Below are 17026 nucleotides of genomic sequence, written 5' to 3' on the forward strand. Positions count from 1 at the left end.
CTATCAACCAGGATATTTGTGTTTTATAAGTTGGAAAATGATATTTGGAGAGTGTATCATCCAGATAGGAAACGGTTTACTTTTTTCTCAGCTAGACATCGAACATACTCCAGAATTGATTATATTTTGATATCAGCTAAGATTACTTATTTGGTGCAGAAGACAGAAATTTTATACATGTCCATTTCTGACCATCATGCTAATTTATGCACATTAGAATTTTTTAATACTCCAACTCGGGCCCCCAGATGGAGATTTAATTTAACATTATTACAGAATGAAAAGTATTGTGAACAGTTTCGATTAGCTTTACGTGAATTCTTGGATCTCAATGAGAATTCTGTGAACGATGTAAGGTTCTTATGGGATGCTACCAAAGGTTTCATTCGAAATAATACTATAGCATTTGCTTCTGGTCTCAATAAGACAAATCTTAAAAAAATCACAGATCTAGAGCATATTCAAGCAAGACTGATTGCAGAGCAGCAGAATAATTTTGATCCTGAAAATGAAATTGAATTATCCAAAGTAAAAGCAGAATTAAATGGGCTACTTACATGAAGAGCTGCGTTTCTCGTTCACAGAGCGAGGCAAAAAGAATATTTGGATGGAAGTCGCCCTAGTTTTCTGTTAGCTAGCAAAATACGTGAAAATGATCGACTGGCTGATATTTCTCTAGTTATGTCCGATGATGGTGTTCTACTGTATGACCCATTACTAATTAATCGTGACTTTCAACATTTTTATATGAAACTATATTCTTCAAAAGAACAGTGTACAAAATATAATTTTGACCTTTTTGTTGAAGGGATTAATATACCCACTCTTTCCAGTGAGGACGCAAGATTATTAGATTCTCCTATAACGTTAGATGAATTATATGCTGCATTGAAAGAGATGAACCGAGGAAAATCACCGGGGTTGGATGGTATCCCCCCTGAGGTGTATCTAAATTTTTGGCATGAATTGGGTCCTCTATTATTACATATGATACAAACATCTATACATAAAGGTGAATTCAATAGAAATGTGAATACCGCAATTATCTCTGTCTTGCATAAGAAAAGTAAAGATCTTAAATTGTGCTCAAATTGGCATCCCTTATCCCTCATTAATTGTGATATCAAATTGTATGCAAAAATTCTAGCACGTCATCTTGAGAGAGTATTGCCGATGCTGGTTCACCCGGACCAAACGGGTTTTGTTAAGCGCAGATTATCTGCGGACAACATAAGGCGTCTCCTCCACATTATACATTTTAGTCAGACGATATCATCACCATGTGCAGTTTTATCCGTTGACGCAGAAAAAGCCTTTGACCGGCTTCAGTGGTCATATTTGTGGTACACACTGCAGCATATGGGATTTGGAAAAATCAATGTTCCCCACAGTTCGCCATTGCTCAGGGTACCCGTCAGGGGTGTCCTGTGTCAGCACTTCTATTTGTCTTATCCCTTGAGCCGCTAGCCCAAAAAATACGAAATTCGCAAGAGCTGGAGGGAATAACAGTAAAAGACACAATTCACAAGACATCTTTATATGCAGACGATTTGATAATCTATCTTGACCAGGTACCAACTTCTCTTCCAATTGTTTTAAATATATTGAATGAATTTGGTTCTATTTCTGGTTATAAGATCAATTTGGGAAAGTCTTCTTTGCTGCCCTTAAATGCGGCGATGAAGAGTATTAACACAAATTCTCTTTCAGGAATACCAGTAGTGTCTAAGTTTAGATATTTGGGACTTGACATTTATTCTTTCTTGGACAAAACAGTGATGAAAAATTACAAAAAACTTTCAAATTCTATTATAGAGGACTTAAGTAAGTGGTCAAAACTAACAATATCATTAGCAGCTAGAATTTCTATCATAAAAATGAATTTACTTCCTTGGATTATCTTTTTCTCTAGTATGTTACAAATGCCCCCATTAGCAGGTTATTGGAATAAATTACAGAACCTTGTATCAAAGTTTATATGGAAAGGACAAAAACCAAGGATTAAATTTAAAGTTCTTCAGCGTGATAATAGATCAGGCGGCTTAAATGTCCCAAATTTTGAATTGTATTATTTATCTTTTATGCTTCGTTCACTGGCAAAGTGGTTCGAAGAGGAGTTAAAGACGCCCTGGGTCCAATTAGAAAAACATATCATATCACCATATATTTTTAAAGATGTTCTTTTTTCAGGTCTATCATATAAGCAATGTAGTACTAAATTTGGACCAATAATAGGACATTCGATTCATACTTGGCAGCATTGTGTAAAGATAGGCCATTGGGAAACAAAGTGGCATGCAGACATGCCAGTATTTAATAATAATATTTTACAAATAGGTGGAAAACCCATACAGTTCCCAAAGTGGAAAAATAGTGGTATTCATGTTCTCTCAGATATCTATAATAATGATGGCCCACGGTCATTTCAAGATCTGAAAGACATTTTTAATTTACCGGGGTCTTCCTTCTTTTTTTATTTACAATTGCGCACGGCCATGCGTACATATGGGGTACCATGGACCCAGCCAGTACCTATTCACCCATTGGTTGAAATAATTAAACGTTATAAACATGGTAGGGACTTTGTGTCCTACTTGTATAAAAAAAATTCAACAACAGCTGAGCTTTCCATTGGGTATCGTTGCTGTGTGGAACATAGATCTTAAAAGCTATGAACAGAATATAGATTGGAAGAGAGTCTGGAATAACATTCCACTCACTTCATGTAACTATAAACATCAGTTGCTTAATTATAAAGTAATTCATAGGTATTATTTATTCCCAAGAAAGCGTTCCCTATTTAAACTGACCTCAAGCCCAATATGTCCATTATGCTCTCAAAGGAAAATTGGAACATATATACATATGCTATGGGAATGTCCGGTGGTTAATACCTTCTGGATTCAAGTAACAAGAACTTTATCAAATATATTGGAATTAACTATACCCTTCCTTCCAAATATTATCTTATTGAATGATGATTCTTCACTTGTTCTATCAAGCCATCAAAGAAAGACTCTTTTTTGTGGATTAAATGCAGCAAAAGAAATAGTAGTAATGAGATGGAAACGTCCACAAGATTTAAATATACGTTACTGGCAGTCATCATTTTATTGTAATCTTTCCATAGAAGTGGCAATAGGTAGAATAAGGGACATTAAAACTGATGTAACAGAAGCTCTTCTTCTAATAATGGAAGAATTGAAATCACAATAACTAGTTTGTGTAGAGATTATTGATGTCTATCTATGCTCCTATATGGTGTACGCCTAAATGATATGAATATGTCATCTCTTATACATGTAATGTGAATAATGTTGTATGTTGTATATGTTGTGTTTTTTTTTTTTTGTTTGTTTGTTTTTTTAAATTGGGGGTACACTTGGAATATACATTGAATCGTTATGAACAATTTATTCAGTTTAAGACCAGAATCTTTGTTCCATTGAGAGCTGGTTTTAAAACACATATTTAAATCAATGCAAAATATAGGGATGAGTTTTTCTTCATTTTACTTCATTTTATTTTACTTATTATGAATGTATATACATGTATGTATCTGTGTATTTGTAGATATATACATATATGGATTCATGTATGGGTGTGTGTGTATGTAGATACTTATTCTTATATTTTGTTTTGATTAGTTAATCTAATGATCTCTTTTTTTTTTTTTTCCTCAATGTTTAAACTCAGGCCACAGGGGGTGGGGGTGGGGGTGGGGGGGTAAAGAGTAGGGTTTAAACTATTGTTTGGATTATAGGAGGATAAGTGAAGGTATATTTACATTTTGAGTATTGCTCCAATTTATTTTTGTATTGCTTTTCATCTAATTTACATAAATACACTATATGCTTAATGTATTTGTGGATACCCTCAAGTACAGATGTAGATATGGCATGTATTGTCAATACTGTATTTGTCAGTTGTAGTGTATCCTCCATGATGAAAACAAAAAGAAAAAAACAATAAAAATTTGGTCACAAAAAAAATATAAGTTGGAAAATGACTGAAAAAAATGCAGCTTGATATTGCACTTGGCCATAATATGATTTTGTTAATATTTCTATTAATTGTGCAGCTCCAGACTGCACCAAATAAACCTGGCACTTAAATAAACCTCAGAAAAAAATTCAAAAGCCCTGCTTTCTTAATAAACTTGCAGGTATTCATATTTTTCCATTACAAATGCAATTTAATAAGCATTTATCTCATTCATTGTGATTTACAGGCTTGTTTCATACCAACACCTGAGGAACCCAGCTTTACAGGTAAGCCTATGGATTACTAATAATGTTGTTACTGTAGTGCCAGTTTTTGCATGGGAGTAATTTAAATGTCAGACAGAATCAGAGCATGACAGAGTGAAAATTGCAGGCTTTTATTTTCACTTTTTCATTTGACAGCATGTTTAATACAACAAGAATTAAATCATGCCAGAATTAATAAGGCACACTGATGTTTAGCTTCAAAGAAAAGCAGGCCATTAAATCTTTGATAGAAAATAGAAAATATCATCATTTATCATTTATACAGTGTTTATGTTACAAAGTGCTTTTAAACACTTTAAAAGTTGTGCAGCTTTGGTGAAAATGGAACTACACATGAGAGAGTAACATAGGAAAAAAGAAAATAGTGATAGTTGTTTTTTTTTATAAACAATAAATCATACAGACTGTAAATCCTCTAGAAGACATGATGCTGGATGTAAACCCAACTAAGGTCATGAGGAAGTTCAGAAACTAAAGTCATTATTCTGCTTAATGGCATTGTATACACTTATCACATACTGAATCACAATTAGCATTATTTGTGAAGCTCTGATAATATATTCATGTGGTTTTCTTTGTGCATCTTGTCATTGGGCAGTAAACCTATACAGTATTACCACTGTGCGACATCCAGTGAGTAATTGTGCATTTCCACGTGCATAAGTGAGTCACATATAAACAGTATTAAAGCTTCATCACACATACATTATGTATTCATTGTTTGTGACTGTCAGGCAGCATATTTTTACACTGCCAATTACACAGATGATAAACTGAGATCTTGCCAAAGCTCCTATATGATGAAAATATGCTTTGTATTATTGACCATTATTTTATGTTTCAATATTTTTCATTCATTTTATGTGCAGAAATGTTTTTCTGCAGCATGTGTGATGAAACGAGAAACTCTGCAGCTGAGGCCACTGGTATACTGAATACACGGTGAGTCTGGCCAGACAGCACACACACACACGCACACACACTCACATATACACAGGTGTTACAGACAGCATGTTTCATTCGTGCTGAAAAGGGACCAAGCACTGGTGATTTAATCTACAGGATCTTGATCTCCCGGGAGTGAGGCTGCAGTATTTTCAGTGTGAAGATGAGTTTGATAGATTTTCTAAACCAGGGGTAGAACAGAGCATAAATCAGAGGGTTTGCACAGGAGTTCAACAACGAGATCCAAGACAACACTGCAAAGTATGACAAGCTCGTGGAGGTGTCTTCGCCTGCTAGAGCGGGATAGTAATACGGGCAGAAGCACAATAGAAACACAGCTATCACAATGCCAAGAGTCCTGGCTGCCTTCCTCTCTGATTTTTTAGCGGTTGGAGCTGCAGTGCCAGCGGTAGCAGCAGTCTGCAGCTGAATGACACGCATCTGAGAGATGGCAACCACAAACACCTTCATATAGAGAACAACCATGACAGTACAGGGCCCGACAAATGAGACGAAGAGATCTAGCGTGCCTGAGGTGTGGCTGATGACCACCACACACTCCCCGTGGCAGGAGCTGAACCTGTCTGGCTGCCCTAAGTGTCCCATTAGGATACACCCGTTGTAGAGAAGAGAGCAGGCCCAGCATAAACAGATTGATATTTGAACTCTGTGCAGGGTGATCTTAGAGGAATAGAGCAGTGGGTCACAGATAGCCAGATAACGATCTATGGATATGAGCACCATGTTGCCCACAGAGGCAGAAAACATGCAGTAAGAAACATAAGGAGTCAGAGCACACAGCAGCCTCCCCAGCAGCCAGCACGTCTCCATGTACCACAGGCCCTCGATGGGCATCACCAGCAGCCCCACCACCAGGTCGGACACAGCCAGAGACAGGAGCAGGGTGTTGGTCGCGGTGTGGAGCTGCCGGAAGTAGGAGATGGAGATGATGACGAGCAGGTTGAGATTCACAGTGAGCAGAGAGACGAAGGCCAGCAGGGTGTAGAGCAGAGCAGTCTCAGAGCGAGGGCGCAGCAGACGCCTGCAGGAGGAGTTGAGGTTGGGGAAGCAGAGCAGAGGACCCTCTGTGCTGTCCATCAGGGAGGAGGGAACAGATTAAACTCCCCATCAGACAGTTGATTTATCCTTATCAAACCCGCCCTCCCAGCTGTTCCAAACACCTGATGAATGATGCAACCTCTCGCCCTCTTCATCACTGTCGTCACTTCTCCCTCTTCCCCCCTGCAATTTGTTTTTTATTCATCATTTACTTTTGATATGTTAAATTTGATTCATTTATTTGCACAATTAAACAATGCAGCAGAAATACAACAAAAGATGAGGTGAGTTTTGCAGCTGCGATTTAAGAAACATCCTAGAGGCTTATTAAAGACATCTCACCTCAATAAGCATTATCAGCAGATACAAAAGTCACATCATCAACTAAAGTAAACAAACAAGCAAACATAAAAATAAGCAACATAAATCCAGCAAAACCATAAGATAGATATAGTAAGATTTAATCAGCTCAAACAGTGTGTTTCATCAGACAGGACTTAAGCCTATACTTCAAAGTGTGGTACAGTAGACTGTAATTTGAATATAGCTGTTCCATAGCTGAACCTATAGCAGCACATAAGATACAGAAACATTTGAATTCTAACAACCACTTAATATTGAAATTTAAACACCACTGAATTCATGGCATTGAAATATTTTACTTTGGAAACCATGTATCTGAAACAATTTGTTCTAAATTCAGCAATTTCAAAAGCTTAATTAAAAAAAAAACAAACATATATTACATTATCACCCTCTCACCCTCTTAGGGTGGTATCTGTGTCATCCTCAAGCTCGGGTCCTCTACCAGAAGCCTCGGAGTTTGAGGGCTCTGCACACTTCTGGGCTGAAGCTTCAGATGTTAATCCTGGAATCTGCCAGAGCCACTCTCCCAGTTTGGGGGTCACTGCCCCGAGTGCTCCTACTGCCACGGGGACCATGTCAACTTCGACCTCCGACCACATCTGTTCTAGTTCTGGTGTTTGTCAACCACCATTATGTCCGGTTGGTTATCAAGCAGCTGTTTGTCAGTCTGGAAGCTGAAGTCCCACAAGATCTTAGCCTGGTTGTTGGTGTGTCCCATCAGGATTTGGGTACTTAGAGTCCATACTGGGTGCAGATGTTCCTGTACACTATCCCAGCCACTTGGTTGTGCCTCTCCATGTACACTGATCCTGCCTACATCTTACACCCTGCCACTATGTGCTGGATCATCTCAGGCGCATCCTTGCACAGCCTGCACCTTGGGTGTGATCTGCTGTGGTAGACCCTGGCCTCTGTGGCCCTTGTGCTTAGGGACTGTTCTTGTGCTGCGATGATTAGTGTCTCTGTGCCGTCTGTCAGTCCAGCATTCTCCAACCACTGGTAGGTCTTCTTGATATCAGCCACTTCCGCTATCTGACAGTGGTATGTCTGTGTGGAGGCTTATCCCTCCATGTTGTTTGCTCCTCCACTTCTTTGCTCTCATCAGGTTTCTGTTGTCTGAGGCATTCACGTAGCAGCTCATCCTTTGGAGCCATCTTCTTGATGTATTCCTGGATTTTGGATGTTTCATCCTGGATAGTGGCTCTGATACTCACTAGTCCTTGGCCTCCCTCTTTCCGCTTAGTGTATAGCCTCAGGAAGCTGGACTTGGGGTGGAACCATCCATGCATGGTGAGGAGCTTTTTTGTCTTGATATCTGTGGCTTCCATCGCCTCCTTTGGCCAGCCTATGATCCCAGCTGGGTATCTGATGACTGGCATTGCGTACCTGCTGATGGCTCTGACCTTGTTCTGACCATTCAGCTGACTTCTCAGGACTCGCCTTACTCTCTGGAGGTATTTGATTGTGGTGGACTTCTTGCAGCCTCCTCATGATTTCCATTAGCCTGCGGGATCCCAAGGTACTTGTGGCTGTCCTGGATATCTCCTATGTTGCCCTCTGGTAGGTCAACTCCTTCAGTTCTGATCATCTTAGACACTTGTCCAATCCGAATGACATCCCTATGTCCTTCCTGTAGATCCTGTTGGTGTGGATCAGTGAGTTGATTTCTCACTCATTCTTGGCATACAGCTTGCTGACTTTCATGTAGAGCAGGTGATTGATTGTTACTCCACTTTGTAATCGGTATCCATAGCCAGTCTTCTTGATGAATTGACTGAGGGGATTCAAGCCTATGCAGAACAGCAGTGGTGACAGTGCATCCCCTTGGTATATGCCGCATTTGATGTTGACTTGGTCAATCGGCTTTGAGTTGCCTTTAAAAAAAAAAAAAACTAGATTGAGGCTAAAATTAAATAATCAAATTCAAATCTCAAAATTCTAATTAAAAAATATGTAAATAGAGCACTGCTCAAATTTAATAGGTCAAATTCAGATCCAAAAATTCAAGTCAAAAAATATATTTTTTTAATTCTAAAACATGGATTTGGGGATTTTAAATTTGGGAATATTGAAATAAATTTCAGCTTTTGAAATCGGAAATCAAGAAATTCTTTCGAAATCAAAGTCAGCTTTGGCAGTAAGTACAGAGAAATTAGTATGTGAGAGAAATAAATCGGTATTATCGGCAGAAGTACTGGGAGGAGTGTCACCATGGAGGGTGACACTACAGCTAGGTCCTTGATATAAATAAGGTATAGTAGAGGTCCTGTAATAGATCCCTGTGGGACTCCGCCTGTTATTTTGGCCCCATCAGATGTCCATCCATTAATGTTAACAAACTGTTGTTGATTATGAGTGTAACTTAAAGACATATGTCCAATAAAGCAATAATATAACAATTACTGGAGTTAGATATCATGATTAAAAGTGTTGAAAGCTTTGGAAATGTCAAGAAATATTCCTAAAGCATATCTGTTGCCATTTAAAGGAGTGTGAATTTTGTCAACCAGTTAAAACAAAGCCATATCTGCAGAGTAGGTTTTCCTAAATCCATACTGCTGTCCATACAGGATGTTTTATAATTATATTGTAAACCAGTTTCACCAAAATCTTTGAAGAACAAGCAAAGACAGAAACAGGACAGAAGTTGTTGAATGAACTTCCATCTCCGGATTTAAACACAGGTAGAATTTTAGCAGTTTTAATCTCACTTGGTACTGTTCCAATTTCCAGAGATTTAGCAAGTAGACAGGTCAATGGCCTGAGAATAAAGGGACTAATTTGATCATCAGACCAGATCTGACACCATCATGACCGCCTGCTAAATCTCTCATATTAGCAGTAATGTCTGTGATTTCCCTCTCAATAGGACAAGCCTATATTTATTACTGCATTGACCTCATGTTCATTTGTGTTTAGCTTTAGGTGTGTATTGGGTTTGGGTTTGTATAGCATGTGTTAGCAACAAAGCGGCCGATTTTTTCCATTGCAAAGGTATAAACAAAAAATGCTGATCAGATTTTATGCACTGTAGCCACTAATCAAAGCACCAAAAGGCTCAAACGGTTATTTAAAAGCAGCTAAAAGCATTGAATGGACAAATCTAAATGGAATACAACATCACAAAAGACAGATAAATATCCAAAATTGTCAGTGTGCATTATTAGATTTTATATTTTGCGTTTACTCCACACTATGCAAACATGGTCTTGAGTCAATAAAAAAGTCCACCAAGCTTACTGTAAAGAAAAAAAAGATGCAATTTGTAATCAGATTACTTTGACAGAAGCATTTACCAAATAAAATTCAAAGGGATGTACTGTTAACGCCCCTCTAAAAGTGTGGAGTTATTGGCAACTTTTCTCAGCAGTGTTTGAGTAAAGAGAGGTGCATTGTTTTTATTATGTTAAACAGAGAGAAGTTTGAGCTCAGTTTTCTTGTTTTCAGTGTCACAGAAGACATTTGAGCTGACGTGTCTGTAGTATAGAAGTTTCCATTAATGCATAATTAGGCAGCATTTGATCAGAATTAATTGGTCATGTTTTGGTTTTGCTGAATAAAGAGGCATTGATCATCTTCTGGAATCAACTGTAGTCTCAACTGTTAGGAGTGCAGCGACGCCTCCATGTTGCTACAGCCACAATGTGCATGCTGTGTGAGTGCGGGACAATGCAGCAGGTTTGCTGATATTTATTTATCAAGAAAGTGAATACTTGTTCATCAAATCCATTCCTGACAGTTTAATACTTTTACAGATTTATACCAAAAGAACGACCTCGTAAAAATCACATTTCTCCACCTCTCTTATGTATTGTTAGTTGGGCCTGTTGGAGAGGAGGATGTGTGTTTTATTTTGTTATTATTCGGCTTTCTTCCATTTCAAATTAATGTTTTTTATCAGACTCAAATGTTTTGTAACCATTTCCTAATCACTGTAGCTGCCAAATCAGTAAGTCTTTGGACATTTATATCTAATGTGACTTTAAATTATTTTTTTGGCAGTTTGCTGCATGGTGGCAGAAACAGACGGTAATTTCCAGCAAGGAAAGAATTGCATTTGAAAGCAGTTAAATTAAACATGGCAGAGATTAAGCACAACATCGATCTGGTTCTTTTTAACAGCACAGCAGGCAAGACGAGTGCACAAAAGCTACATATAGTGATCACAAGAGACTAAACCACAAAGACTTAACAGGATCTGTGCAATACAAAGAAGCCTAATGACAGGTCTGTTAAATTATGTGTACATTTATTATACTGTAACACAATCAAAGAGTGTACAGACATCATACATGTTGTTTGTGCTCATATTTACATGAACTTTTCATATGATTTGTTGGTGCTTGTGACATTCTGGAAAGCAAGACAGAATATAGCTAATATGTCAATATACAGCATTTCAGTCAAGGTCAATTAGCAGTAATTTGCTTCAAGAAGGCACATAATGCTCTTCACTCAGATATGAGGTGTGTGTTCATGTGTGTGTGACAAACTTAGGAACTCTGTGCTTGAGGCCACTGTAGAGTGTTTCTGTGTTTCTGCAGCAGGACAGTCTGGTTTCCAAAGTTTCCTAAACACTGAAAAATGACAGTTAACAGATCATTTCAGCCCTGCCTACAGTAATTTATCCTCCCTGGAGTGAGGCTGCAGTATCCTGAGGGTGAAGATGAGTTTGATAGCTTTTCTAAACCAGGGGTAGAACAGAGCATAAATCAGAGGGTTTGCACAGGAGTTCAACAACATGATCCAAGACAACAGAGCATAGTAAGACAAGCTTGTGGAGGTGTCTTCTCCTGCTAGAGCCGGATAGTAATACGGGCAGAAGCACAATAGAAACACAGCTATCACAATGCCAAGAGTCCTGGCTGCCTTCCTCTGATTTTTTAGCGGTTGGAGCTGCAGTGCCAGCGGTAGCAGCAGTCTGCAGCCGAATGACACGCATCTGAGAGATGGCAACCACAAACACCCTCATATAGAGAACAACCATGACAGTACAGGGCCCGACAAATGTAAAAAAGAGATCAACAGTTCCTGAGGTGTGGCTGATGACCACCACACACTCCCCGTGGCAGGAGCTGAACCTGTCTGGCTGCCCTAAGTGTCCTATTAGGATACACCCGTTGTAGAGAAGAGAGCAGGCCCAGCATAAACAGATTGATATTTGAACTCTGTGCAGGGTGATCTTAGAGGAATAGAGCAGTGGGTCACAGATAGCCAGATAACGGTCTATGGATATTTGCACCATGCTGCCCACAGAGGCAGAGAGCATGCAGTAAGAAACATAAGGAGTCAGAGCACACAGCAGCCTCCCCAGCAGCCAGCACGTCTCTATGTAGCGCAGGCCCTCGATGGGCATCCCCAGCAGCCCCACCACCAGGTCGGACACAGCCAGAGACAGGAGCAGGGTGTTGGTCGCGGTGTGGAGCTGCCGGAAGTGGGAGATGGAGATGATGACGAGCAGGTTGAGAGTCACAGTGAGCAGAGAGACGAAGGCCAGCAGGGTGTAGAGCAGAGCAGTGTCAGAGCGAGGGTGCAGCAGACGCCTGCAGGAGGAGTTGAGGTTGGGGAAGCAGAGCAGAGGGCCCTCTGTGCTGTCCATCAGGGAGGAGGTGGGGTCAAGAGAAACGATTAAACTGTCTGCTAGACTGTTAATTTATCCTCCAACACTGCCCTCCCATTTTTCCAATACCTGGAAGAGATGTTGTCACTTTCACTTTTACATTCTTAATAAAGTTTAACCAGTAACTTTTAGGTTACCAGGACAAGATCTTTTTAGCTGGTGTATATGTTCCTGTCGAGCTCTTTAACTTATCATGCAGGAAGACTCCTTAAACCCAGTCCGACTGCTTGCAGAGTTTCAGAACATTCTTTCACAGGACCTTTAATAGAGGCAGAAATGAGTCCTGAAACTCAAAAACGAATTAGCATTTTTGATCTCTTGGTTCTGGTGTCTTGAAGGCAATGGGTCTCGAATGAACGATTAGATTTTGGTGGTCAAGAGTCAAGGTCCCTGTGACCATAGTTCTAGAATTCATACGCTAATTATCACAAATCTTTACACAAATGAGGATAAAATCATGAAGTGATGACATTTTAAATCCAAAAAGTCAAAGATCAACTTCACTGCGACATCTGCAAAAACACTTTTTTGACCATTATTCTATTCCGTATCTCAGGGACAGAAGAGGAGACGCTTGGTCAGATACTGAATTGGTGGCACTAAACTTGGGTGTCCACCTTGAAACTGATGTGTGTGAAGCATCCATGTTTTAGAGTTTGAAGCTTCTTTGCAGCAAAATCCACATTTGAGGCGTTGTCAGCTGTCATGACTACATGAGTTTGGACACACATGGATGTAAACTGAAACTTGACCGGTTTGTGGAGGCAAACAACCGTGAAGCTGGTTACTTCTGGCAATTGCATTTACACTTCAGAAATCATAAAAGTCATATTCATTTGTGCAGATTATCTTGCTGAACAAATGTGTTTTTATCAAAAACTTTTTTTTGCCACAGAGCTAATTTTATAAAATCCCAGAGGCTATTTGGACGATGCTAGGTTGGCCTGCGGAAAAACGTCATCCCTACAGCGCTTTATGACCAGATTTTGTTTTGTTCAAATGAGCCAATAAGTTTGCAGTTCTAAATATTAGTCATTCATAAACAGTGTTTGGTGCCACACTTAAGAGCCACCAAACATTGCACAAATCTTAGCTACACACACAACACTTTGTTGAAAATGTATTCAAGACAGTAAAGCCTTTCACTTACTTATTTGTCTTAATCCTTCATATATCTTTTTTTTTTTTTTTTTTTTAACTCACAGTTGGATCCAAACTCTTCAACCCATAGAAAGTGGCAGTGCTGATCGTGCTGGCCCTTTGACTTCATTCTCCAATATGCAGTTACTGCAGCTTGAGCTCCACATCTCTTTGAAGGCCGAGGACAATCAGACCACCATCTACGAATAGATCTGCAATTGAGAGGGTCATCGTATCTAGAATATCTGCCAGCTACTCAGGATTATACAGAAGCATGATGCATTCAGATGCATTCAGAATGTAAAGGTTTGCCTAGTTTTTCTGAATTACCAAGATTATCTTTCATTCAGAAAAATAATAGCAGAATCTTTGAAAATTTATCTCATAATTCTGAGATAAAGTCCATTTTTTAGAGACGGTTCCCGTCCTATCTAGCTCAGTTTTGACAGTTTAATGTTCAACCAACAATGGCTAAGCAGAATTTTCAATCATAAGATTTAAGTCTAAAACCAGGTAAAGGACCTTTAAAGTTTAATTTTCCCCCCAAGGCATGACAGGAGAACAGGAGACTGCAAGAAATGAAAAAATAAAAATCTGCTCCAAGCTTCAAAACTTTTTTGAGACTTTTTCTGAGCTTCACCGAGTTCATTAAGTGTAGCTGTTTGACCTGTTTACATCCTTACAGTTTATTTTCTTAACACCTCAGATTGGCCTGGTGCCTCGGTGGTTTGGAAGTGTTACTTTAGAGTCAGAGGGGCACCAGCTCCGCTAATGAGGAACACTTTGAGATGTTAATCTGTGCTTGTTTTGCTGTCGGGTGAGAAGCTGTAATTTGACCTCAGAGGTATTACTCTGTGTGTCTGTATGCATAGTTACATGTGTTGCATCATGTATTAGCCCTGCAGTAATGTACAGCAGAGATCAGCAGTTATGTTCATGGAAACATGAACATATTGCTTCATTTTGGATCATCTGAAGTTTGTTTAAAGATTTTTTTGAAAGCCCTGAGAACACGGTGTTACAGTAGTCAACTCTGCTGGAGATAAAAGCAGGAATGAGTTTTTCAGTGTCGTCTTTAGATAAATGAGGTCACACACGGGCAATGTTTCGAAGATGGATAAATGCCTTTTTGGTGATGTTTCTCACTTGGGGTTCAAAAGCACAGGTCATAGTCAAAGATGACCAAGGTTCCTTAATTCATGCTTTTTGTTCAGAGCCAGCTTTTGTAAGATTTGTGTGTGTCTAGAGGCAATTTAGAGTCCACAACTATTGTCAGCAAAAAGATCTCCCTCTTTTTTAATGTGATACAAGTGGTCAAAATGTCTGACTTTTATTCCTATAATTGCACAGATTCTGGATCCTTAGTGTTGGAGGGAATATTTGGAGTTTCTTCAAGTGTCTGAGGTGGAACAGTATGCAACCCCCAGGTCAGGCTGCCAGTAACGTGGACACCATGGGACTTGAAGCTATCCACCCTCTACACTGAGGCCCTGTTGACATTAAGGCCCTTGCTTCTTCCAAAAGTCAACTATCAGTTCCTGACTTGGCAATAAAATGTATTTTTTATGTGTCTTTTTTATTGTTTACATGTTAATTTAGTCCAAACCAGATTATAGGTGAAGACACACTTTTGTCTGGATGAGATTGATCACAGGATGTGTAGCAGAAAGGTAGCTCAGTGTGATGAACAGATCTTTGTAATTCCTTCAGTTCCATGATCAAGTCCAAACACTGAACCCATTTGTAGTTGTTTATAAGAAAGTTGTTGAAGGACTTGTTTTTGGGGCAGACATATCTAGAAAGAAAATAACAAACTGTCTTGTAGAGTGTTCAGTCCAACAGTCTAATGTGTTTTGGGCACCTCTGAACACTCAGAGGAAAGACAGAATAGCTGTCTAATTCAATAGCTCATGGTGTTCGAGAACTGTTTGGAGATTCTGATGTTGTGGGTTCAATACTAGTTGACACTAAGTGAATTTTGAATGCCTTTGTCCAAATGAAGTGTGTGATTTTTCTCTGTATATTTCCATCTGATGCTTGGACTGCCATGAAATGTAATACTGGTATTCATGTCCCCCTCAGGGATGTTGATAGGTTAGAGTTTAAGCCTGTGTCTTGAAAGCAGAGAGCCTGTCTTCTGAACAGCTGTCTCCAATTAATTCCTCTTACTAGGACACCTGTTAAACCCGAGAGTCCCCCAACTTTGAGAGCGACTTTGCAAGCACAGTGTGAAGCAATACACTGATCACGAAGAATATAGTCAATCAATCAATCAATTTTATTTATAAAGCCCAATATCACAAATCACAATTTGCCTCACAGGGCTTTACAGCATACGACATCCCTCTGTCCTTAAGACCCTCACAGCGGATAAGGAAAAACTCCCCAAAAAAAACCCTTTAACGGGGAAAAAAACGGTAGAAACCTCAGGAAGAGCAACTGAGGAGGGATCCCTCTTCCAGGACGGACAGACGTGCAATAGATGTCGTACAGAACAGATCAGCATAATAAATTAACAGTAATCCATATGAGAGAGAGAGAGAGAGAGAGAGAGATGCAGGTAATGACAGTATCTTACAACAACATTAATGAAAGTAATAATATTATAGTTCTGGTTACTGCAGTACAATATGTTGAAAGTATGTATTAATACCTGGCAGTATGCATGTGTGACAATAATCATATGTGTATAATAACAGAAAAAGTATGACTAATGACTGATGATGGCAGCAGCAGCAGGAGGCATCTGGCGGGACCACGGCAGCAGCACAACCACACATGTCACGCTGTCCAGGCACCGCTGTGATATGAGTTAATCTGAGAGACAGTGGAGCACAAAGGCTCCGGAGAAGAAGCCGAGTTAGTGACATCCAGAATGGCCGGGTTAGCTAGATGCAGTAATAGGATACGAGAGAGAGAAGGAGAGAAGGGGCCCGGTGTATTATAGAGGGGTCCTCTGGCAGACTAGGCTTAAGTCAGCCTAACTAGGGGCTGGTACAGGACAAGCCTGAGCCAGCCCTAACTATAAGCTTTATCAAAGAGGAAAGTCTTAAGTCTAGTCTTAAATGTGGAGACGGTGTCTGCCTCCCGGACCGTAACAGGAAGATGATTCCACAGGAGAGGAGCCTGATAGCTGAAGGCTCTGGCTCCTGATCTACTTTTGGAGACTTTAGGGACCACGAGTAACCCTGCGTTCTCAGAGCGCAGTGTTCTGGTGGGATAATATGGCACTATGAGCTCTCTAAGATATGACGGAGCTTGACCATTTAGAGCTTTATAAGTTAACAGTAGGATTTTAAATTCAATTCTGGATTTTACAGGGAGCCAGTGCAGAGAAGCTAAAACAGGAGAGATATGATCGCATTTCTTAGTTCCTGTTAGTACACGTGCTGCTGCATTCTGAATTAGCTGGAGAGTTTTTAAGGACTTACTAGAGCTACCTGATAATAGAGAGTTACAGTAATCCAGCCTTGAGGTAACAAAAGCGTGGACCAATTTATAGTGATGTTGCACATCAAATTTAACAGCAGAACCTCGGCTACACGGCTGTAAAAACCCTTTTTATGTGCCCCAAACACAGCTCAAACAACAACTAAATAAACAACAACAACTAACTCCAACAACT

At 39.6% G+C, this 17026-nt stretch overlaps 1 protein-coding gene, 1 long non-coding RNA gene and 1 pseudogene across 8 annotated transcripts in view; 1 reads left to right on the top strand and 2 right to left on the bottom strand.

The window, feature by feature from the left end:
• LOC125885238 (uncharacterized) overlaps window positions 1-14924 on the top strand; it is a 32826-nt gene extending 17902 nt beyond the window's left edge. The window contains exons 3-7 of one of the 7 annotated variants that reach the window (XR_007448835.1): window positions 4232-4271; window positions 4870-4934; window positions 5141-5213; window positions 13467-13707; window positions 14752-14924. This is a non-coding gene — a long non-coding RNA (uncharacterized LOC125885238). Of the gene's footprint in view, window positions 1-4231; window positions 4272-4869; window positions 4935-5140; window positions 5214-13466; window positions 13991-14751 lie in introns of those variants that run through there. The other 6 variants (XR_007448830.1, XR_007448834.1, XR_007448836.1 and 3 more) reach the window with 6 other exon arrangements.
• On the bottom strand, window positions 5328-6314 carry LOC125885237 (trace amine-associated receptor 13c-like). The gene has a single exon (XM_049570784.1). It carries the CDS (start codon window positions 6312-6314, stop codon window positions 5328-5330), a length of 987 nt encoding a protein of 328 aa, XP_049426741.1.
• LOC125885233 (trace amine-associated receptor 13c-like) lies at window positions 11256-12240 on the bottom strand (annotated as a pseudogene).
• Window positions 14925-17026: the final 2102 nt, after the last annotated feature.

The sequence above is a fragment of the Epinephelus fuscoguttatus genome, linkage group LG24 (assembly GCF_011397635.1).
Source record: "Epinephelus fuscoguttatus linkage group LG24, E.fuscoguttatus.final_Chr_v1".
NCBI lineage: Eukaryota > Metazoa > Chordata > Actinopteri > Perciformes > Serranidae > Epinephelus > Epinephelus fuscoguttatus.